The 24,066-nt window shown below is 37.2% G+C and overlaps 1 protein-coding gene across 11 annotated transcripts in view; it reads right to left on the bottom strand.

Moving 5' to 3' along the window:
• Dmd (dystrophin) overlaps positions 1 to 24,066 on the bottom strand; it is a 2,209,767-nt gene that overhangs the window by 211,299 nt on the left and 1,974,402 nt on the right. For all 11 annotated transcript variants that reach the window (XM_028881805.2, XM_037198928.1, XM_037198927.1 and 8 more), the window contains one exon: positions 1,614 to 1,674. In XM_028881805.2, the coding sequence (XP_028737638.1) occupies positions 1,614 to 1,674 (61 nt within the window). The remainder of the gene's footprint in view (positions 1 to 1,613; positions 1,675 to 24,066) is intronic.

Genomic DNA, 24,066 nt, shown 5'->3' with positions numbered 1-24,066 from the left:
GGGGTGTGACCCACAGGTTGAGAACCACTGCATGAGAGAGAAGAGAAATATTTAGGAAAAAGGTGGAACATGCTAGATATCCCCGTGAGACTGTTAATGAACCCTAAACAGTAATTCAGAGAATCATTGCATAATAGCAATTATTAGATGGTTCTAAACCTTCATGTAGGCTGAAAGCTACATATTGAGAAGGAACACCTCAGCTCCACAAATTCTGGACTGTGTGCATATGGGTTATGTGACATATAATTCATTTAATGTGAACTTGTAAGTCTGAAATATCTTAATCAGAAATGAAATCTGCACTGACCATAAACACTGATATAGTAAACATTCCATAAAAATATACACACATATTTAAATCTATATATTATTTAGTAAAACATGTACCTTACATTGATGTTTCAAATATGTAATTTAGAGTCATGATATGAATACATTCAATATAAAAATTAAAAAAAAACTGTTTCAAAAAGGAAGAAAATTGTAAAGTAGGATGAAAACATATTAAAGAATTTTTTAAAGTTAGAAGATACCTCGTTTGGGAAAAATTTAATAAGATAAAAGTTAAGCTATATTCCTGAAGAATATGTCTCGCTCTAGAGAGCCTCTCAAGTCACTTCATCGTCATTCTTTTGAGTTAACAAAATACAGACAGGAAATCACATTTCTTGAGAACTGAAGTAATGAAGATCTAGGACTGCAGTTATTGTTTTGGAACTGAATTATAAAGAATTGATGGCTAGCAGAAGACTAAAAGCAGCCTCAATAAAAGATGGCAGGCTGAAAGAACTGGGAAAGCATTTAATACTTGTATTCAGACTCAGGCCAGAAGAAAGTTCAAAGACTTTAGTTGCTACTGAAGATTGTTTCAAAAACCAAGTTACTCCTAATTGTTGATGGGGGCAGCCACTTCAAAGTTAGATTTAAGTTAGACCCTTGCACAATTGATGAGAGAGTTAAACCATCATAATAACTCAATATTCTTTCTCCTTTCCTTTCCGTGTCAACTCAATATATCATAATTTAAGTTTCATAGAACATCCATCCGTTGACTCTTTTCCTCTGACTGGCACAAATGGTCCCAGGAAAAGAGTTCCACTCTGATACTATTATTCGGTAACAAAGGCTGAAAGCTACATATTGAGAAGGAACTCCTCAGCTCTACAAATTCTGGACTGTGTGCCTATGGGTTATGTGACATATAATTCATTTAAACAGTTTGTGTAAATATCACATGATAAATCTTCCACCTCTGTCTGAAGAAGAAATGCAGAAAACCTCTACATAAATAATATTTTTCTGTCAAATAATCACTCCCACCATCAAAGATATTACCTGGATATTTTTGTTCTACTGTGAAAATTCGGCTCACCCTCAAAAACACACCTTATATGCTTCATTAAATGTGTTGTTCCTGAAAGTGGTTCCCTATTGCATCAGCAAATTTACAGGGCTAATTTCAGTATGAGTTTACTATCCAAGCTTCCTTAGGAATAAAAAGAGACAGGTATTGTAGAAGAAGGCAACCGCTTTTAAAAAGAAATTCGTTTGTGAACATACAGATCAGATACAATAAATGCTCCTTTAAGGAAGTGATTCTTTTGACTTACTTGATATAGTAGGGCACTTTGTTTGGTGAGATGGCTCTCTCCCAGGGACCCTGGACTGAAGCTGCAAAAGGATAAAAAAGAAAGGCAAAGAGGTCAAATCCATGGCTAACAGTAGAGACAGCATTATATCAGCAGAATTACATCTTTACACTGATACTGGTCTGTTTGCTCAGTTGCTCATGAAGATAGGATGGATTAAACTGCTGTTCTGAAATTTCTGGCCTAAACTAAGTGAAATTGAACTCATTCAGGCACAAAGATTAATACAAAGGGCCAGGAGGCTCTTTCTACTGCTAAACCTATACTAGAAATGGAAAAAAAAAAATGAATGAACAGACTGATGGCTTTACTCCACTGAGTGCTTCCCTTATAATACTTCCTGTTGTTGCTTTTCTTATTTGATTGACTGGGTTTTATTAGTTTATCGAATAAAACATCCCTCTGTGATATATTTGCATTCTAAGTTATTGAAACAAAGATACTATGCTTATTATTAATCTGGTATGCTTATTTTCATTTGATTAAAGAGGATCCAAATCCATTTACCAATTACATGCTTAATTGGGTACTTTCAAATGTCAGTTGTTCACCATATTATTAGAAGAGACAACCAAAGGTGACTGAATGACACCTGATGATAGCACAGTCTGGTCACACAGATGTGTCCTGCCTGTATTTGGAATTCATTTAACGACTTTATTATACATAAGTCAAACCAATTATCTTTAAACTGTTCATTTTTTTTTTTCAATTTTAAGGTCAGACCTCATTCTGTATGTCACACTGACCTTGAACTTATGATTCCCTTCCTTAGCTTCCTGAGTAGCTGGGGTTACAGGTGTGTGCAATCATTACCAGCTTTTCAACTTTTTTTAAATGCTTTTTTAATGTTGTAGGTTCCCCCTTCTTTACTAAAGCTGATTCACTAAAGGTATCTTTTATGTACTGCTGATGTCTGAGTTTTTCTTTCCTGATGACAAAATAATCCTGTTGAAAAGGTACTGTTAACTTCTTAACTGTGCAGCCTTCCTCCTGAATAAAGTTTGAAGAAATGGGAATTTGAAGAATCATATATTCTGGGTTCAATATTTAGTACAGAAGACACAAAACACAGGATATGGAACACCATCAGAAATAGAAATATAAAAAGCATATTCTAGCAATTCTGTGTGTGTGTGTGTGTGTATGTGTGTGTGTGTGTGTGTGTGTTTCTGAAGCTTCATCCCACTAATAATTGGAAGCACAGCTAAAGCTGTTATTTTCTTCACTGAAAATCTCCCTTCTAAGTTAATCTCACAGTAAATTCACTTCATAGTGTATTGAGATGGAAGAAAACGTCAAAGCTAATATATCCTTGACTACACTGTATAATATGAAAGAACAGCATCTAATAAAAGTTAACTTCCCCCATGCCAGACAATTTAAGGGTAATGAAACTCCAGCTTCTTTGTTTTATATAGAGTAATAGAGGGATTGCTTTACCCAACCTTTAACCAGGCTTTGTCCCTTGGAGATATGTCATTTAAATGATATAAGAAATGGATTGGTATTTAGCAGGTAATTATGCTTTTATCCTTTTTGCAGACAGAAATCCTTAACAGGGAGAAAAAAGATATTTAGCTACTGCTTTGAAATAGTCCTTAGTCTTCCATTTCTTTCTATCCTTTTATATTCTTTTCCTTTTTCCTCACCTTGCCTTCCCGTCTCGTCTTTCCCCTGGCCTTTGTCATTCTCTGCCAACTCTCTTCTTGCTGTCTTGTTTTCTACACTAGGTTACAGCTTTTTGACTCTGATTACTTCACACTGTAAATACTATTTGCTTTCAACACATGGACTAGACTATCCAGCCTACCTGATCAAATCTGATGTTCTGAGATTCTCCCAACCGAAGCCTGTTCTGATAGGAAGCATAACGGAGAGGCAGTGATCCTATCTCCTGGCTGATTAGTGAAGTCTCTTCTTGACAATCGTGCCATGTATAAATAAGGAAGAACAGAACTCCAGAGCGCATTTGGTGGCCTCACCCTTGCTGGATGTGAGAGTATGAATGGCCACACTAACAGAAGAAAGTCTATTCCTTCCTTAAAGGTCTCCAAAGGACCAAAGCTTTATGATTTCTTCCATTTTCCTAGTTATTTATCATTATAATGGATCAGAAATTCTTTCTAATTCCAAGGAGGAGGTATGCCCTCTTGTAACAGAAAAACCAGTTTGCTTTTCTAGACTGTCCTTAGGCATCTCTTAGAGGGAAGTGTGCTGGATGTGGTTGCAAGCTCTGTAGCTTGGCTAAGTGACTTGCTGTACCTAAAGAAGTAGAGCTGGGGACCAGCCTGGGCTACATAGCGAGACTTGGTATCAAAAAGCCAAAATGAAGAAGGAACTTTCAGCTGTATAATGGGCAAGAGAATCCATGGTACTCAGAAGAGCTAACAGCCAGATCCACCTAAAATGTCTATGATTCACTTTACATTGTTCAACATGAGGAGCAAGTCCCATTTATGTGTCAGAGGAATTACCAGAATATGTTTATTAAATAAATGGATGAATTTTAAAAACAAACAAATCCAAGTTCCAGTTAAATAAAAACTTTAAAATAGTTTTAAAAATTGTATGTGTTGCCGGGCGGTGGTGGTGCACGCCTTTAATCCCAGCACTCGGGAGGCAGAGGCAGGCGGATCTCTGTGAGTTCGAGGCCAGCCTGGACTACCAAGTGAGTTTCAGGAAAGGCGCAAAGCTACACAAGAGAAACCCTGTCTCGAAAAACCAAAAAAAAAAAAAATAAAAAAAATAAAAATAAAAATTGTATGTGTTTGGGTAATTTGCTTGCATACATGTCTATGTACCACGTGTATGCTTGGTGCCCATGAACGATAGGGGTGGGCACCCCCTGCAATTGGACTTACAGACAGATGTGTGCTGACATGTGGGTACTGGAAATTGAACTCAGATCTGTGCTCTTAACCACTAATCCACCTCTCTAGCCCCAATAAGTATTTCTTCAGCTTTCATACTTACAGTTCTTCATTGCTAATCTTTTCTCCTTAAAATTTAAAAAACAAAGCAATGCAAACTCTTTTGTCTTTATGTGTACCTATCAAATAGATCCAATGGTGAGATTCAGTGAATTTTTCTCCCATAAAGGATGTGTTTTTTCTTTGACTCACAGTTTATAAATTCACCCAAGCAACTACTTTTCTGTAATTGAAACCCTGAAATTTCATCCTCAAAAAATGCCTTTTATACAATTAAAAATAAGAAAAAAAAACCCAGCCTCCTCCTATTCCTTCCCTGCCCCATTACACACTAGATGCACATCTGCTGGACTGAAGTACTTGCTGTAGAAATAACACAGTTGAATGAAGGTCCTATAGGACTGGATTTGGTACTTCTCTGAAGAGAATATTAAAGGGATATTGGCAATTTCATTCAAAGCTACCAGATGACTCTGGCCTCGCATCTATTCAAACCTCAATGAAATATGGGGTAACTCTCATATGTGTACCCCCAGAATTATCATTTCAATTCTCGCAGTAGTGCTGATGCCAACAACAGCTGTTTCTTATCTCAGCACACCAGTCGAAGCCTGTCATCCTTTGCAAATCTGGCTGTCGTAATACACACACACACACACACACACACACACACACACACACACACATCTTTTATGTCTAATGTGTCCATTTTTAGTAGCCCATCAGAAGCAGATTTATCAGCAAATAGTTTTTATATGACATCAGGCTGTCCTTTGGCATTTTCTTATACAGATGTTTCTATAACTACTATGTGCAATTCTGATTGGGGCTTTGTAATTTACATTCTCTAGTGGAAAAATCATTCATTATCATACAGCACCAGCACCATGGGATATTGTCTACTGAATTTAAATAGTAAACTACACATGAATTTATTTATTCTAAAGCCAACCTCTGAATTTCACCCTGTGTTACAAATGCAGCATGTTATTAAGAACAAGAAAGAAGAGCAATTCTACCTTCAAATGTTTTCTTCCCTCGAAGGTACCATGATTCAATATTGTGCCCAAGGTGGTTTGCAAAATCACAAACATGAGCCACACTATTTAGAGGAAGTTCTGATTTCAACCATTTTTTGATGCCTGATAAACAGAATGTGCCAAGTGATGCATGCCAGTGTTAAGCTATATTTTAATTGATGGAGGGGCCTAACCAGTGAGTTAAAAAGAATGCTAATGTTATAAACCTTGCCAAAAGAGCACTCTCTGGAATTCCAATTCAGATATAATCATTAACCTTTCAACTTTACTTGGAGCTTGAGATAAGATGGTTGGGTCAAAAGAAAACCAAAATAAAGTGGGGAAAAGAAGAGAAACATAAAAAATAGAGATAAAATAGCAAACTCAACTTCTATGTACAAAAAACGAGAGAGAGGGATATAACTCAGTGGCAGAATACTTGTCTAGCACATGTAACATGGTGGGCTCACTGCTCAGTGTCACCAAAAAGAAATACAAAAGAGAGAAGAAAAATGCAAAGAGAAAGACTTCAGACATTTAGAATTAGAAGTCTGGCAAAATAGTGTCTTCTGGACATTACAGAATGGCTACATCCATGAACTCACAACAGCTGTGGTTGCCTGTACAAGACTTGTACAAGATCAAGCTGGTCAACATTTCAGCAGGGAGAGGGAAAAGCTCACAAGCTCTCACACCTAATTGAGGACCTATTGACAGCTGATGACAGATACAGGAGGGACAATCAGTTTTGGGAAAGGGTGTGGCCCCTCCATAGGTCTACCATGTTCCACTGAATGGTCCTACACCCATGAGTATATGGGTAACACACATTGGATGGGGGAGGGGGGCCCTAAAATAGCTTAAAACTTTTTTTGCTATATATAATGGTTTGTCCAGTACCACTCATTCTTGCTTTCCTTTTGTCAGGAAGCTTAGGTTTGTTGTTTCTTTTGTCTTTCATCTCAGTACTCATTAGTGATCCCTGTTTTTTTTCAATGAAACATATTTTCTACTAGTAAAAATTTTTACCTTGGTATACAAGGCTTTTTTCCTCACTGCTTCACCTCACCTCTTTCCCCAATTTCTTCTTACATGACTCCAACACTTCCTGTTCATGCATTTGGAATCCCAATTCAGTGACAAAGATGCTTGCCTCTGTTATTCTCAACTTCCTCTTTAGTACATTAGTCCCCTCACCACGGACACAACCTTAATCTACAGTTTTGCTTTCTGAAGTTTCAGATACATATGGATAACTGTGGTCCAAACATATTGAATGTGAAATTCCAGAAACAAACTATCTATACATTTAAAATTTTCATACTATTCTGAGTAGTGTGATTTTAAAAAAATCTCATGCAGAGTACTCAGCCCTAAAAGGGGCAACTATATTACAAACTCTCCCTGCAAAACAACCAATCAACCAACCAAACAAAAACCCCACCTATTACTATAGATAAGTGAATGAAATAAAATGCTTGAGTTGAAGTAAAAATCTCACTGGCAGGCTCTGTCCCTGTCACTGTGCATTTGAGATTCATCTGTATCATGTATCAGGAATTGTTCCTTTTAATTATTATACAACATTTCATTATGTATGGATAATGGATATACAATTTAACTGTTGAATCCCGACATTTAGATTCCTTTCAGTGTTTGGCAAATACAAGCAAATCTTGTACCAATATCTGTGGACATGTTTTTTGTAAGTATGGGTTTACATTTCTTTAAAGTAAATGTTTAAAGGTAGGTTTACTGGGTCAAACAGATTTTTTGTTTGTTTGTTTGTTTGCCTCAAGTTCTTGCTATGTAGCCCTAGCTGGCCTCAAATTTACACTCATCTTCTTCTCTGAACCTTTCAAGACTAGAAATTTGCACACCATATTCAGCTTATAGCAGGAATGCAATGGCTGAAATATGCTACATTAGTGGATATACCACAATTTTAGAAGAAATTTCTGTCTAGTAATACTTAGCTTGTTTTGAGTTTTAAAATATAAGGCCATGATGAACATTTTAAGACAAACCATCCCATGTACTTTTGTTAACTTTCTTAAAGAAAATTCCTAGAAGTATATTTACCTAATTAAAGCCTATGAACATTGCACCACCTAGTTTTATGCCAATGACACAAGCTAGGATCATTGAAGAAGAGGAAGCCTCAATTGAGAAAATGCCTCCATATGATCAGGCTGTAGGTAAGACTGTAGGGCATTTTTAAAATTAGTGATTGGTGGGGAAGGGCCTAGTCCATTGTGGGTGGTGCCAACCCTGGGCTGATGGTTCTGGTTCTATAAGAAAGCAGGCTTAGCAAGCCATGAGGAGCAAGCTAGTAAGCAGCACTCTTCCATGGCCTCTGCATCAGCTTCTGCCTCCAGGTTCCTGCCCTGTTTGAGTTCCTGCCTTGACTTCCCTCAGTGATGAACTCTCACCTGGAAGCATAAGCTGAAATAAACCCTTTCCTCCCCAAGTTGTCTTCGTCATGGTGTTTTATCACAGCCATGATATCATTAACTAGGACAGATATTATAAAGGCATTTTATATAAATGACACTCCTGGCATCAAAAGTCTTTGTTGATTTATGTGGAAAGAGAAAATTTCATTTTTGTAGGTCAATAATATCTGTTGGTATTATTCTCAAGGTACATAAAATATGACATTTGGTATAGTGGATTATTTGAGAAAATATCTCTCACATGTCCCCTTTCTCCTGAAATATTATAAATGCCTTGAATGGAGAAAGGAATTTAGGATATTAACTTTCTATTCCAATGTTCAATCCTGAGTTTTGAGGTCTGTGGAATTTATAGAGCAAAAATTCTGAAAAACTAGATTTGATTCTGATTCTAGTGATGAGTATATCATCATTTCATTGTCTTTTCTTGATTCTTTCTCCTCCTGAATTCTATTTTTCTTATATGTAAAATGGGAATAATTGTATTTCCCTTCATAACATGCCAGGATAAATGCTAGACAATATGAAACTACTTTGTAAAATGTTAATCATTTTACAAATAATGATTGTGATCCCATACCTCTAAGATGTTATGTGAAAGATATAGAAACAATCTCCTTGCTTCAATTGGAAAGTATGTGTCTTCAGACCTTGAATTCACTGCTAACTACTCTTTTTAAAAGATGTACTTAACTGTATGTGTGTATGTGTACATGAGAGTGCATATATATATATATATATGCTCAAAACAAGCTAAGTATTCCTAGAGAAAGAAATTTCTTCTAAAATTGTGGTACATCCACTAATGTAGCATTTTTCAGCCATTGCATTCCTGCTATAATATATATATACATACATATATACATATACACACACATATATACATATATATGTATATATTTCTGTGTTGAAGTAAATATGTGTGTGTGTGTGTGTGTGTGCGCGCGGCGCGCGCGCGCGCGCGCCACATACATGGCTTGTACTCACAGAGGTACATAAGAGGCCACTGGCCCTCTGGACCATTGTGAAATGCTATGTCGTTGTTGGGAATTGAACTCTGGTCCTCTAGAAGAGAAGCTGGTGCTTTTAACTGCTGAGCTATCTCTCCAGCTCTTGCTAACTATTCTCAATGTGCCATAAGCAGTCAAATGTAAGGCAGAGAAAATGCATTTGAGTCCTTCCCAGCTGCTTGAGCTTATGGCTCTTCTTCTTATATCTCTGTCTTTTTTAAAGCAATTGCATTTGTTCAACAGTTCTTTCATTTGCATTAATGATGAAGATAAAACACAACACTGCAATAGCAACTATAGACACTTTTGTACAGAATATTCCTGTATCAATTCATCTCAAGTTACTGAAATTTTGTACCCATTGAACCATTTCTTTTAATTTCCTCCTATCCACATACTGTGGCTACCCCATTCTATTTTCTGCTTCTGTAAAGCTGAATATTCTGAAATACCTCATATAAGTGCAAAATAGAGTGACATAATCTATTTTATGCAGACCCTTTTGTGAAAAAGATCCATCTTAATTAGAAGATCAGATTGTTGTTTTTGTTGGCATCCTATACACAGACTAAAGGTAAAAAAGAGTGGAGTGGAGAGGTAGTTCATAAGTGATTCCTACAAGTAGTGAGAAATTACAGATGACTTTAAGATTTAGTTACTAGACAATTAAATACAGGGTTCATTGGTAGAAAAAATAACCCAGAAAAAATGTTTCTCCTGAATGATACAATTATGTTAAAATATTGAGAATACTGATCTTTTCATCTAAACTTAAGTGAGAGATGAATTTAAGTACTAGAATAGTGGTTGAAGCCATGAAAATGGTTGGGTTCTTTAAGGGACGTTGTAAAAGAGAATGGTGTGTACACAACACATTGCCATATGATGGAATATTTAGCTTTAAACGAGAAGGTATCTTAATTTGCTTTCTATTGCTGTGCTGAAACACCATGACCAAAGACAACTTGGGAATGAAATTATTTATTTTAGCTTACAGTTTTTAGGTCACACTCCATCCTGAAGGGAAATCAAACTTAAGGCAGGAATCTGGAGGCAGGAATTGAAGAGGTAGGTCATGGAGGAATGCTGCTTACTGTCTTGCTCCTTATGGCTTGCTCAGCTTGCTTTCCTGTACAACACAGGACCACTTGCCCAGGTATGGCAATGCCCAGAATGGATTGTGCCCTCTCACAGCAATCATAACTCAAGCAAATTCTCTCACAGACTTGCATACAAGTCAATCTTTTTTATTTATTTATTTGTTTTTATTTTTATGACCCAACCAAAATGTCCTGTCCCTCCTCTCCTTCAAGCCACTCCAGCGACCACTGCTTTCCCCCACCTCATCGATTCCTCCTCTTCTGATTCTCTGGCCAGCCTCCCATGCATATCAGCCAGCCGTGGTATACCAAGTTGCTGTGAGACTAGGCACCTCCTCTCTTAATAATAGGTGCCTACAGGTCAATCATATGGAGGCATTTACTCAAGTGAGGTTCCCTCTTCTCAGAAGACCCTAACTTTTATCAAGTTTATAAAAAAACAAAACTACAACAACAAAAACAACCAAAAAAAAAAAACTAACCAGCACAAAGAGAATTACTGGGTTCAATAGTGTACACTTATAATCCCATCACTTTGGAGGCTGAGGCAGGAAGTTTAAGAGTTTGAGGCCAGCCTGGGCTATATAGTGGCACCCTTCCTCATAAAACAATCAAATATAAAAGAATGAAAATTTATCATTTATGACAATGTAGATAGAATTTGAAGACATGTCCTCAAATAAAAGGTCAAATACTGTACTATTCCACTTGTATAAGATATTTGACAGTAGTTAGCCCCATAGACAAGATCAGGAATTTTCAAGAGGGTTTGCTCATGATAAATATATCTTAGAGAAACAAAACACAGTGGTAGTAGCCAAGGCATAAAGGAGGAGGAAATGGACTATTGCTGTTTAATGGGTACAGTGATTCAGTTGTCTTATATGAATGGCCTATGGAGACACACTGTTTAGAATAATTTCTACATTTAATAGTACAATGTTCTTAAAATTTTAAGATGGTAGATCTCAACTTAAATGTCTTTAATACATACAAAAACAAAAGGGATGTAAGGAATACTGAAGGTTATATATGTTTATTACCTTTGTCTTTTGCAGTAATAGGATCACAAAATGTTGAATGTACTCAAATGCACTCCATTATATACATTGAATTTACATAGTTTTCTATATCTTTCTTTTAATCACAATATAGCTTAAAAAGAAAAAAAGATAAAAGGGTGAGTATACTGTTCAACACTGGAGAAGATGTGGGGACTATATCACTACATTGTGGTGGCAATTGAACCACCACTACGTCACAAAACAGACACTTGAACAAAGTAGGTTGAACACAAGGAAATCTTAGTTTGGGAGTGTGAACAACTGTGATTCCAATGGACTGAAGTTTTAGAAGGAGAAGAGCTATTTGATCCTATGAGCAGAATAAGGGAGCATGCCAAAGGGAAGTAGATAGACTAGGCCCTGATCAAGCTTTGAAAAACTGCATTTTAAATGAGGAAAGTATTAAATGAATAGGGACAATATTAGAGAGCAGTTTATTCCTTCTCTACTGCTCTGCAAATCTGCCCACTCAGGCCACGCCTTTACTGAATTTTCAGATGAGGATCTTTTTTGTAATAGTCAATGACAGCCTTATTTCCACTACTTTAACTTTCTGAAGCCATCATCAAGACTGTAATACACTGTTTAAGTTTTCATGTATTTATTAAGCTGCAAGTATGTCTATGTATCATTTCCCCTTGCAATTGCTTTCTCTATGGCTTCTGTTTTCATTGAATGTGATGCATATAGTTCCTATAAGTTTTCTGTCACGTATCTGAAAGGCTGAGTTAAATTTAACACTTTTCAAAACATTAAATTAAAATAAGCATAGTGCTTTATATGTCTGTGCCATATATCAAAAGTAAAGATTCAATGAAAAGTTTAGGATCACTTACTAAACTTTCAAAGATGGGCCGATTTTCCATAAAGATTTCAACAGCAGAGACATATGGGCTACATTCCAGAGGGGAAGGTCACAAGAGTGATGAATGAGACCTCTAATGTCTGCCATAGCTGTGAAAATCTTTATGGCTAACTAAAATTCCTCACGAATAACAACCTGTAAATATTCTATGAGCTGAGCTCTGAGACCATCACACCTGGTGAGCAGAATAGCACACCATGGGATTTGTCAGTAGATGGCCCAGTCATTTAGAGCATCGGGCTTAAATTTGATCTGGGAAGTCAAGAGTTCATGCTAAACTACTTGGCAAGGTGACTGAGTTGCAAAGATAACACTATCTACTATCTAGTGCTGCTGGCTGCAGCCTTCCACCAATCTAATAACCAATATTAGATGGCATGATTCATGAAAGAAAGGCGCCTTCAGACAGACTCACAGAACAGCACCTAGGCCATCACTGTGCTCATTCAGAAAGTAAGAAAGAAATTAAGCTCCACGGGTCAGATATAGGTGAGTGGGTATCTGTATGGAGCAGTGTCCAACTTCTGCTTGTGGCATTTCTGAATCAGTTTAAAGAGAGCCGGCTGATGACATTACCAGAGGCTTTTCCTTCAGGTAATAGTGGCTGCAGTCTTTGAGCCATCTGGGTTAAGTCAGGTTACTAACAAGTCAGTGCCGTATTGCCAGGTGCCTTTAGTGTCGCTCCAGATGTGCTTTTAAAAGACGGCAGGCAGTCATCACCATTTACTGAATGCTCTCTGTGTGAGTGGTATTGAATTAGGCACCAGGGAAATTTCAAGGAAAGTAAAATTGGAAACTGGAGACAGTGGGGAGTAGCTCAGATATTAAAAAACAAATGACTACAGGTGAGATATATATATATCCATTTAGAATCAAGATGAGAAGATTGAGAAAGAGCTAAGGATATGGCAGTAATTAAAGCAAACAGCGAATGGGATTATCTGAATTGGGGTTCAATTCTTTATTTTATTGTAAAAGAATTAAATACACACACTCTAGCCAGAGTCTCTCCTGGTGAACAATGTGTTATGCCAACCTTGACCTTGATTCACACATTTCACTTTCTTTAGGAGATATGCTGTGGATGTGGACAGGGGTTTGTTCTCTTATGTGCTGGCAATCTGCCATGAAAACATACCCCAGGTGGTGGCTTCTGCTTCTACAACCTGGGTGTCATCCAAACATCTTTAGAAATAATCTAAACTGAATCCACAGTCTGAAGACAAACCCCTCCAACCTGGCCCATGAATCAGACAGAGCTTTTCAGACCAGCTTTAACTAGAGCCAAAAGCATGAAAACAGGATCCAAAGTCCCTCCATCTGTTTAGCCCCTTTACTTTCACCCAAGGATAAAAGGAGATTATTCCCACTAGTCTGTAGTGTTGAAGCTTTTGGGATTCACTAACTAGTCACTGCCAGCCTCTGCTCTACAGGTGATCATCCATCCTGTTTACAAGTATGAACTTGCATGTGTTAGTATGCCATCCAAGTGGAGAATTCCATTTTATAGGGTTATTGTGAGAATTCTCAGTGTTAGCACAAAGGATTACTTATTTATTTCTACTTTAATATTGTCATTAAAGTAGTAAGTTATCAGGATGTTTATCTCATTAACTAACCTATCATTAGTGTGAGGAATCCCAGTAACAAGGAAAAGGAAACAGACTCTCAGTATTGACCACCAAAGCACATGCCCAGTGAGTAATGCAAGGAAATAATCTTTCTTCCTTTTCCAGCCATTTTCTGACTTTCTGAAAACAATTATTCAGTACTCAGAGTAGTAAAAGATGAAAGGAGACAAATCTTCTTTCAGCATTGTGATGTTCTATCAGTTATGAAACTAAACTGTCTTTTATCACTTGACATTAATATTACCTAGGAATTCAAAGCAAATTGGTAAATACTTACAGATTTAAATAAAAACTTGATTTTAATTTCAAAGTCCAGTACTGAATTTTAAATTAAAGTTCACATTAGCAAACTTAGGTTTTTTTTTTATTTTTTTCTTTAAATTGGTGTGGATGGTCTATGCATGAAAAGCACTCTGTTCAGAAACTGTGTACTATCCTGGTTAAAATGCAAGCTTTGCCATCCTTATTTTGTATTAAGATAGCAAAGTTCTTGTAAGATTTTCATGCTAGGCTCCATAAATAACTGAAGATTCTATTTGAAATCTTCTCTCCTTCCCTAACATCTTTAATTGATGTTTCTACTCTAGGCCTTCAGGACCACATCTTTTGAATTAGTTTCTTTGCTATGATAGCTAAATTAGGTCAACTTCTACAGCAAAAACTCTAGGAGGGTTTTGGGTTTAGTTTGTCTTGCAAGGATTTCTGTTACAGGATTGGTCCTCAGGGTGGCCTTATTAAGGTAGTGGGAACATTAAGAAGTAGGGCCTAGTGGGTTGGGTAGTTAGGTCAAATGCACTGACCTCTAAAAAGACTAAATTATCATGGGACCCTGGCTAGTTTTCAAGTTAGCAAGATTTGATATTTTGAGAAAAGATCTCACTAGGTAGCCCTGGTTGACCTGGAACTCACTTTGTAGACCACATTAGGCCTAAAACTCACCAAGATATGCCAGCTTCTGCCTGCCTCTGCCTCCTGAGTGCTGGGATTAAAGGCATGCACAACCATCCCTGGATAAGATAGCAAGGCGTGTGTGTGTGTGTGTGTGTGTGTGTGTGTGTGTGTGTGTGTGGTGTTTTAAAGTTTATTTGTATCTTGCCTGCATGTTTGGTTGTAAACTACATGCTTCATACTCAGGGGAACCAGAAGAGTGCACTGGATCTCCTGCAAATGGAGTTTCAGATGGTTGTGAATTACCATTTGGGTGCTAGGAATTGAACCCAGGTCGTCTGGGAGAGAAGCTAGTGCTCTTACCCACTGAGCCATCTCTCCATCCTCTTACAGCAAGTTTTCTTTCTTTCTTTCTTTCTTTTTTACAAAGGAGAAAGCCTGATCCTTTTTTAGGTGGCTTCCTGCCTTGCCATGTGATCCCATTTGTACATGTTTCAACATGGGACTGCCATCCACTACTTGATACAGCAGAACTTCTTTTCTTTATGGACTAGCCATCTTCAAGTTATTTCTTATTGTAATAGAAAAGAGACTAAGATAAATTCACACTTTACTATTTGGGAACAAATCCCTTCTCTCTTTAACTCACAGCAAATGAGCTCTTCTCATGCCTCTTCAATTTTTTCCCAGACATTTCTTGCTCAGACCTTTTCTTTCCACATCATATTGCCCCCATGTTGACTAACCCTTCAATTATTCTGTCCCTTGTCTGTCTATTTCTATCTCATTAAAATATTAGCACTCTTTAAAACCTATATTTATATTCATTATACACACATAAGAAGTTCCTTTCCTGAACAAAAGGGCTATAAGGAGACAACTCATAAGATTGCAAAGGGGGATATTCATCATCTCAGAATGACTAAGTAGAAAGAAGAACCTAATTTCTTATTGCTGCATGCATCATGTGCCTCTTGCTAATTGAAACCAAGGACCAAACAATTAGAAACATTCTTTGTTAGATTTCTATTAGAAAGAATCCCCACTAACTCAAATTTGTGTATAGCTTCAGGGGAAATGTGCAGTAGTACCAGTTATTTCTTTCCTTAATTCCTTGTAGAATTGGTTCCTATTTCTAATCAACCCCTGCAGCACTCACAGTTTACCACCTCTATAGTTCTACCTATATGTCTATTTTGCTTAGAATTCAAGTGTCCTAAGGGCAAAATTCTGTCTTTCTCATATGTACCTTTCTATCTTTTCATTTTTGAGAAAAGCTCTCATGTATCTCAGGGTCTACTGTATTCCAGAGTGCCCCTGAACTTACTACTTAGCTGAGAATGACCTTGAGCTTCTGTTCCTCCTGTTTCCAGGATTACAGGCATGTGCCACTGTCATGTAGCAGATTGGACCTAGGGCTTCCTGATGTGTAGACAAGCACTGTACCAACTGAGCTATGTTTCCAGGCCTGCATCATTATATTTCAAGGGCTTAGGGAATTTGAATTATATATGAATGAATACATGACACAGCTACACCAAGTAAGAATGATACAGATACATGCCACTTCTTAACTCAGAATTTGAAGCTTTCTCTTCTCATTAAGGACAAGTTCCAAAGACTTGTGGTCACAGCAAATAAGGTCTTGCCTGGTATGGCTCTTGGTCCCTTGGTAACCTAACACTTGCCATGTTGTTTCTTAACTTCAGTCACACTTGCTTCCTCATTAGTCCTCAACCCCTCTAATCATACTCCCAGTTTGAAGTCTTTAGCTTTACTGCTTCATCTGCCTGAGACACTTTGCCCCCAGTATATCTGTCTAGGTCACTTGTGGTGGTTTGAATGAGAATGACCCCCATAGGCTCATATATTTGAACATTTCATCACCACGAAGTGGAAATGTTTGAGAAGGTTTAGATGGAGGTATAGCCTTGTTGGAACAGGTGTGGCCTTGTTGAAGGACATGTATCACTGGGTATAGACTTGGAGGTTTCAAAAGCCCATACCAGGCCCAGAGTTGCTCTCCTCCTCCTGCCTTTGGATCAAGATGTAAAACTCTCAGCTACTTCTTCAGCACTACTCTTGCATGTTGTCATGCTTTCCATGGTGATGATATTAGTTTAAGGTATGCTACATTTGTTTATGCTGTGGAACATTTGTTTAATGATGCAAAGATATGTTGCAATCTTTTTTTTTTTTTTGTAAACATAATTTCTTTATTGTATCTTTGGGAATTTCACATCCTGCAACCCAATTCTCCTCACCTCCCAGTCCCTCCATATCCTCCCCTCCCTGCTGAAGCAGCCTCTCCAATGAAAATAAAAAATAAACAAACAGACCAAACCAAGCAAACAAACACAAACACAAAGAGACAAACAAACAAAAACTCAAAAAACAAAAACAAAACAACACAAAAACCTCTTTGCTCCTCCATTCTTCCTGCCTCTCCAACACCTCTTCATTCGTCCTGGTGTTGTTGGGAACTGTGGTGTGTCACACACTACACCATTTGTGTTGCATTTGTTTAACTCTGTAAAGCCCTGTTTATTTTGTCTGTCTAAAACACCTGATGGTCAAATAAAGAGCTCAATGGCCAATAGTGAGGCAGGAGAGGGATAGATGGGGCTGCCAGGCAGAGAGAATAAAGAGGAGGAGAAATCTAGGCTCAAGAAAAGAGAAAGGAATGATAAAAGGAGGAGAGGAGGTTGCCAGGGTCCAGCCACCTAGCCACACAGCCAGCCACAGAGTAAGAAGGAAAGAAAGATATACAGAATAAAGAAAGGTTAAAAAGTCCAGAGGTAAAATGTAGTTAAAGAGAAATAGCTTGATAGAAACAAGTAAGTTTCATAAGTAAGAATAAGTCTTCATGTATTTATTTGGGAACTGGGTAGTAGGGCCCAAAAGAGGAAAAAAAATCCAAAAAAATACAATAATGAACTCAATATCTGAAACTGTAAGCAAGCCCCCAATAAAATGATTTCCTTTTTAAGATTTGTCTTAGTTATAGTGTCTTTTTCCTAGCAATAGAATAGAAACTAAGATGGTCACTTTCTTGCTTTACTTCACCAATCTCTTCATATCTGATCCTTCTTATAAAATTTCTTCCTGCAATGCTTAAAGTAGGAGAAATCATCTTCCCAAGGAAAGAATACCAAATTGGTTATGCAGTACCAATTGGTTAGCCCTGAGATCATATACATATAGGTAAGATTATATGGACTAAGCAGCTTGTGTTTATGAATTTAGGAATATAAATTAACAATTAAAGAAAAAGAGACCATGAATTTCATATAGAGCAAGAGCCTATATGGTAGTTACTGGAGGAGGGAAAATATGTAGTTGTATCACAATTTCAAAACTTAAAAAAAATCCTTTCTTCATCTCTCTGGCCCCTTTATTCTTCTTTATCAGTCTCATTGTAATCTGATTGTCCATATTTAATTAAAATTTAATTTCTATGAAACAGAAACTTTGTTTTGTTTACTACTATTTCCCAGTTTCTAGAATAGAATTTGATTTGCTTTGGTCTCTAGATAGATACTGTTGAGTGGTGAATCAATTCTTAGTTGAGATAAAATGAAGTAAAGCTCATTAACTTCTTGTGACAATAGACTAGGCACAAGACTATGTTCTTTTCTAGTGTATCACAATGGGAAGAGCCTTTAAAGTACCCCATTATTCATTCATTCAAGGTATATACTGCATGTGTATAAAAGTTACTTTAATACAAAACTAATTTTAAAAAAGCAATATGTATACCCTTTACCCTATACTGCTGACACTCTGCCCAATTTCCTGTTATGATCTTTCTAATCAGCTATTTTTCATTCTAACTCTTGTGTGTCATTGGTGTGACTACTGCTGAGTTCATGTTGTAAGGCAAGACACTGATGTCATTTTCCACTGTACCTATTTATGGAGACCAGAGGCCAGTCACCTTAAATAATGATCACCAGTACTTACAATGAACAAAAATCAACTTCATTATGAAAATGAAAGGAAATCAAATCACTCTGAAATGTCCTCAGTTACCTTGTCCCCTAATAGGTGGGTTTCCCTAAGAAGGTGACTCTAATATAAAATTTAGAGAATGTGATGGTTCTTAAAGTCTATCACTGGGGTGGACAACTGAGGAAGAGAGGAGAAGAGAGTAGGAATGCTTGGAGATAACCCAATGACAACTTCAGTTGACCCTACAGGCTGTGTTAGTTACTTCTGTAGGTTTTTCTATCAGATCAGTCAAAAGCTGTCTACAGAGCACTGTGGTGGTTTGACTAAAAATGGCCCCCATAAGCCCATAGGTAGTGGCACAATTAGGCCTTGTTGGAATAGGTTGTGACTTTGTTGAAGGAAGTGTGTCACTGGGGGGTAGGCTTTGAGGTTTCAGAAGCTCAAGCCAGGCCTAATGGCTCACTGTCTCTTCCTGCTGTCTACCTATCCAGATGTAGAACTCTCTACTACCTCTCTAGCACCATGTCTGGCTGCATGCTGTCATGTTCCTACAATGATATCAATGGGCTAAACTTCTGAACTGTTAGCCAGCCCCAATTAATTTTTTTTCTTTGTAAGACTTTTTGTGGTCATGGTGTCTCTTCACAGCAATAGAAACCCTAACTAAGACAAGGACATACAACTTCATGTCAGCTAGGAGCAATGCCTTCTCAGCAAGGCAGCTTTGACACTCCCTGGAGATTGTCAACTGGAGAATACTTCCATTCACTTTTGTGTTTGTGTGTGTATGTTGTTGAGGATGGTGATAAGAGTACAGAAAAGTAGTCCTAAGTTATTTCACAAGTATAATTTTGTACATGATTCCCCACATCCACGTTGATAAATTGTTCAGAGGTTGATACATAAGAGTGACGCTTTTCATGCATGGTGTCATACACCCATGATACAAGCATATGGAAGGAGAAAGTAGTTAGACTGGTATGGGTTTGAGGCCAGCCTGGACCATATAGTGACTTTTAGGCCAACCTGGGATACAGGGTGAGATCATGTTTCAAAGTAAACAGATAACTAATAAATGAAAATATAGTTTTCAATTGGGGACAGTTTTACTCTTAAGGATACATTTGACAATGTCTGTAGATAGTTTCGTTTGTTACAAAAGAAGAGGAAAGTTCTTACTGCTATGTAGTAGATAGAGGCTAAAGATCACTTACCAGGGATAATACATTGGACAGTTCCTAAAAAATATCTTGCTCAAAGTGTCATATAGTGCCTAGGTCAGGAAGACTGGTTTACAGTTAAGCCTGTTTGCTCTTAGAAGAATATGAAAGAGCTGACCAAATCAGATGTTGTTTCTTTGGAGAGTGAGATCATATCACACAGGGATAAACATAGATGGAAGAAAAGTGAGGTGATGAATAAAATGTTAGCACCAAGGAAGAAAACAATTCACAAAGAAGCAAAAATTGTGGGGAAGGATGGTGCTTGTTTTCCTTTTCTAAGAGCATTTAGGAAGCAGGGACAGGCAAATGTCTGTGAGTTTATGGCCAGCCTCCTTTATGCAGAGTGTTTCAGGACAGACAGGACTGCATTAGAAGACCCTATCTCAAAAAAGGTAAAAATTATAAACAAATGATTTATTTTTGTTATATGAAAGAGGATATGGTACTGTGATAGATTAAAATTTGTGGCAAAAAATGTGCACATAGAGAAACAACTGTGTTCTGTTGTACTCATTCTATGTTGTTGTTGTTGTTTTCCAGGAGAGCACTCTACCACTGAGATTTGACCCCAGGCTTCTATTCACTATTTATTTTGAGAATATCTTCTCAGAAAATTTCCCAGGTTACCTTGAACTCCTTCTGTATTCCAGGCAGGTCTTTGCCTTGTGATCTAACTGCTTTATACTCCTAAGTAACTGGGTTACTGGCCCATTCCACCAGCCATGGTTCCTGCTCTTCTTTTTACATCTCTGCATTCTGAACCTATGACTCTCATCACATAAACACATTCCTATTCCTTAGTGTCTTAAGGAAACATACCAAATAACACAGCAATACCTGCAGCTGACTGAAATAAAGATGAGTTTTTCATTGCATATATGTGAAAATCTATTTAAAAATTCAGAAGAGTTGTTTTAAATAAGAGACAGTTTATGTAATTCTATAAAAGAACAAAATGCCTTTTGTCCTCACCTCAAAGTTCTCACCAAAAAGTATTTTGTAATCTCAAACTGGTTGTGTTCTGAAAATGGAAAACATCCAAATGGAAAAATGAAAGTAATGATTTTTGCCCACAGGGATGTGATTCCACCATTTCTGCGGTGCAAAACTTTGTATTCTGGGACAGATGACAAAATAGTACCCTAGGCCAAAGGCACAAATGCTTTCATTTTCTGGGAAGTGTAAAAATATACCTTTTAGAGCCATCATTCCACTAAAATAGTGCTCATGTCATGAAATTGATTCAGAAGTCTCACACTAGTCTCTCCTACTGCAGGTCATCATGAAGAAATCCCTTGAGGAATCTGTCTCAAGGAAGATGAACTAAGAAAGACATAGTCTAGAAGAGGTCACTATCAGTGTTCTACATGAATTCCTTTGGCCAGACTAGATGATGTATCTCTAGGGCTTCTGAGTGTTGGCTAGCTAGTAAGGCTCCACTGATGCCTTCACTGGAAAATGTCTGGTGGTTATCCTGGTCTATTTGATACGGTTCAGAGGCATGATGAAAATAAACCACTGGACATACTTCGGGGGGATCATTTTGAGTAGGTTGAGATGGGAAGATCCATTCTAATATGGGCAGTTTCATTCTGTGGACTGAGGTTCTGGACTGAATGACAAGGAGAAAGTAAGATGAGCACAGGTATTCATCTCCCTCTGCTTTCTGACTGCAGGTATCATGCAATCAGCTGCCTCAGGCTCCCACTGCCATGACATATCTACCATGAAAGATTGTACCCTTAAACTGTGAGCCGAAATGAGCCCTTTCTCCCTCAAGTTGGTTTGGCTATGTATTTTGTCCGAGCAGCATGTAACTAACAGAATCTCTTTCAGCCAAATGGGAGCTGCCTTGTCACCACTAAGTCTACAAAAATCTATTCTCTGTGAATGGCTAGCGCTGTTCCTAAGGTGCATCCAACTCTATGGTGCTATGTGGCTTCCAGAGTCTCCTATGGGATCAGATCGAAGTTAGTCTCAACCTCTTGATTTGGTTTGAGTCACACTCATTCCAGCATCCTCACACCACAGACATCTTTTCCCATTCCCTTCATCTGAGAGTGCTCCCGGAATAAGTTGCTTCCATAAGGAGACCCATCTAAAGCTCTATTTCTGTAGAAAATTTCCCAAGTCTAAAATGCTTAATTATTCTGATTTCCCCAGAACTGTGGACATTTTTTAGAATTGGGGTATTTCAGCGCTTAAGTCCGGAAAGTCCTGGACAAGCTTTGATGAGTGGTTACTCTTCTAGCAGATAAACATTGCGATCACTTCTTTGCTTCAAGTGACCTGGTTGATCTAGATAACATAGTATTTATTTATGGTAATCTGACAAACCAAATATGACATACAACACAAAATGTTTGATTCCTTATATGGTCATTTTTGGCTAAGTCCTCCCAAAGGTAGGTTTATTTACCACCTCACAATTCCTGTGCATTCAACAACTATTTCTTTTGAGCCATTTATCTTTATGATTCCAGCTCCAAGATATAAATTCCCAGAGAAGAAATAGAGAGCTTTCCTAAGATTCATTATGTGTTCAAATACATGGAACATGTAAGGCCAATGACACAAAATTTTGATGCAAAAGATACTGAAGGAGAAAGAGCCATCATAGCAATAGGATTTTGGGAAACAGGATTAAGTTATCAGCCTATCTTCAACCTTATAGAATCATTATCAACATGGCAGTTAGGTTTGGTAGTATTTGTACCAATTCCCAACCTTCAGGATTGCATGTGACTGAATAAGAATCTAGCCCAAATGATTTTACACGGAGGTTCCTTGATAGAGAATTTAGGCTGCAAATCACATCACGTCATACTTGCAAGATTCTTTTGGACTTTTATCAGGATGATGCCTTTAAAATCATTTGAAGCTGTAAATTACTAGTCCCTTTATATTTCAATTTGCTCATTCCCTAAGGACTATGGTGATATAAGTTGGAAGACGATTATATGAATGTTAGAAATTATTAGATGTGCTTAAAGGTTTGTTGCCCCCTCCTGCACTTTTTTTTTTTTTTTGAGATAGGACTTAATTATAGGGCCGGGCTAGTCTACAACTCACTTTGTAGATCAGGTTAGTCTCAAATTCAGAGAGACTTATGTGTCTCTGCCTTCCAAGTGCTATGATTAAAGGCATGCATCACCATGCCTGGCTGTTTTTCCTATTTTGAAAAAAACATTAAGCATGTAAGGAAGGGATTCGTGGGTAAGGAAATAGAAATAGAAACAAACTATTTTGCCCTATTTAATGAGAGGAAGCCATAAAAGTATGGGTTTCTCTAACAAGAGAGAAAAGGAATTAACTGGGGATATGATTAAGACAATTAAGATTATAAAGCCTGCAAGAAATAACTGATCAGTTCTTTCTTTTTACAGTGTCGCATAATCTGTGAACTGAAAGGTCACTTAATGAAGTTCACAGCTTTTACATTTAGAATAAATAATAAAAAAGAAATTCATCCTATACTGTTTCTTTGCCACCAATAGAGTATAATACTCGAAGAGGTCATTGGGTTAAAGCTGAACTATAAGAATTTTATCTTTATTGGTTTTTCATTATGAAAATAATATATGCTCATTATAAATAATCTGCAAAATACAGAGAAAAGACATGATAATTGTTCACATTTGGATCTACTTTTATTTTCTTTCTGTGCATTTTTCTGTCATTTTATTTTTAACATAAAATGAGATCATGCCATAACTTTGAAGCCAGTATTGTCCCTTAATATTTAACATGGCACAGCAGACTTTTCTAAAAATTACCATGTAAAGTTATGAATGCTATAATCTCTCCTAAGAAGAACACAAAAGGTCAAATTATATATTAATGCCAGGTTGTGATAGTTACTATGTTAAATTTCCAGACCACTGTGGTTTAGCAATGCCAGGAATAATTTTATCATCTCTTATTATTTTGGTGATAAGAATTAATTCATTCCATAAGTATTTATTGAACACCTATAAAATATCCAGGTATCATCCCAGAAGAAAACAATTGTTACCAAAATTAAGCCCATTCTGATACTAAAGAAATTAGGGTATACCCACTGAGTTATTCATCTGTTCATTAATTACAAAAATGATTATTAAATTCTTATAATGTGTGAGGCACTGGACATTCACATTAGATCTATATTCAGAGGTGATATTTACTACTTACATTGAGATTCAAATGCAAGGAGATAAATGATGTTGTGTGAGAAGTTTTAATCTAAAACATTCAACTGCCAAGATGACAGCAATCATGATACTAAAGCTAAT

This window comes from Peromyscus leucopus, chromosome X (genome assembly GCF_004664715.2).
Source record: "Peromyscus leucopus breed LL Stock chromosome X, UCI_PerLeu_2.1, whole genome shotgun sequence".
Taxonomy (NCBI): domain Eukaryota; kingdom Metazoa; phylum Chordata; class Mammalia; order Rodentia; family Cricetidae; genus Peromyscus; species Peromyscus leucopus.
Note: the sequence above shows the minus strand (reverse complement) of the source record. Positions and strands in the feature narration are given on the sequence as shown.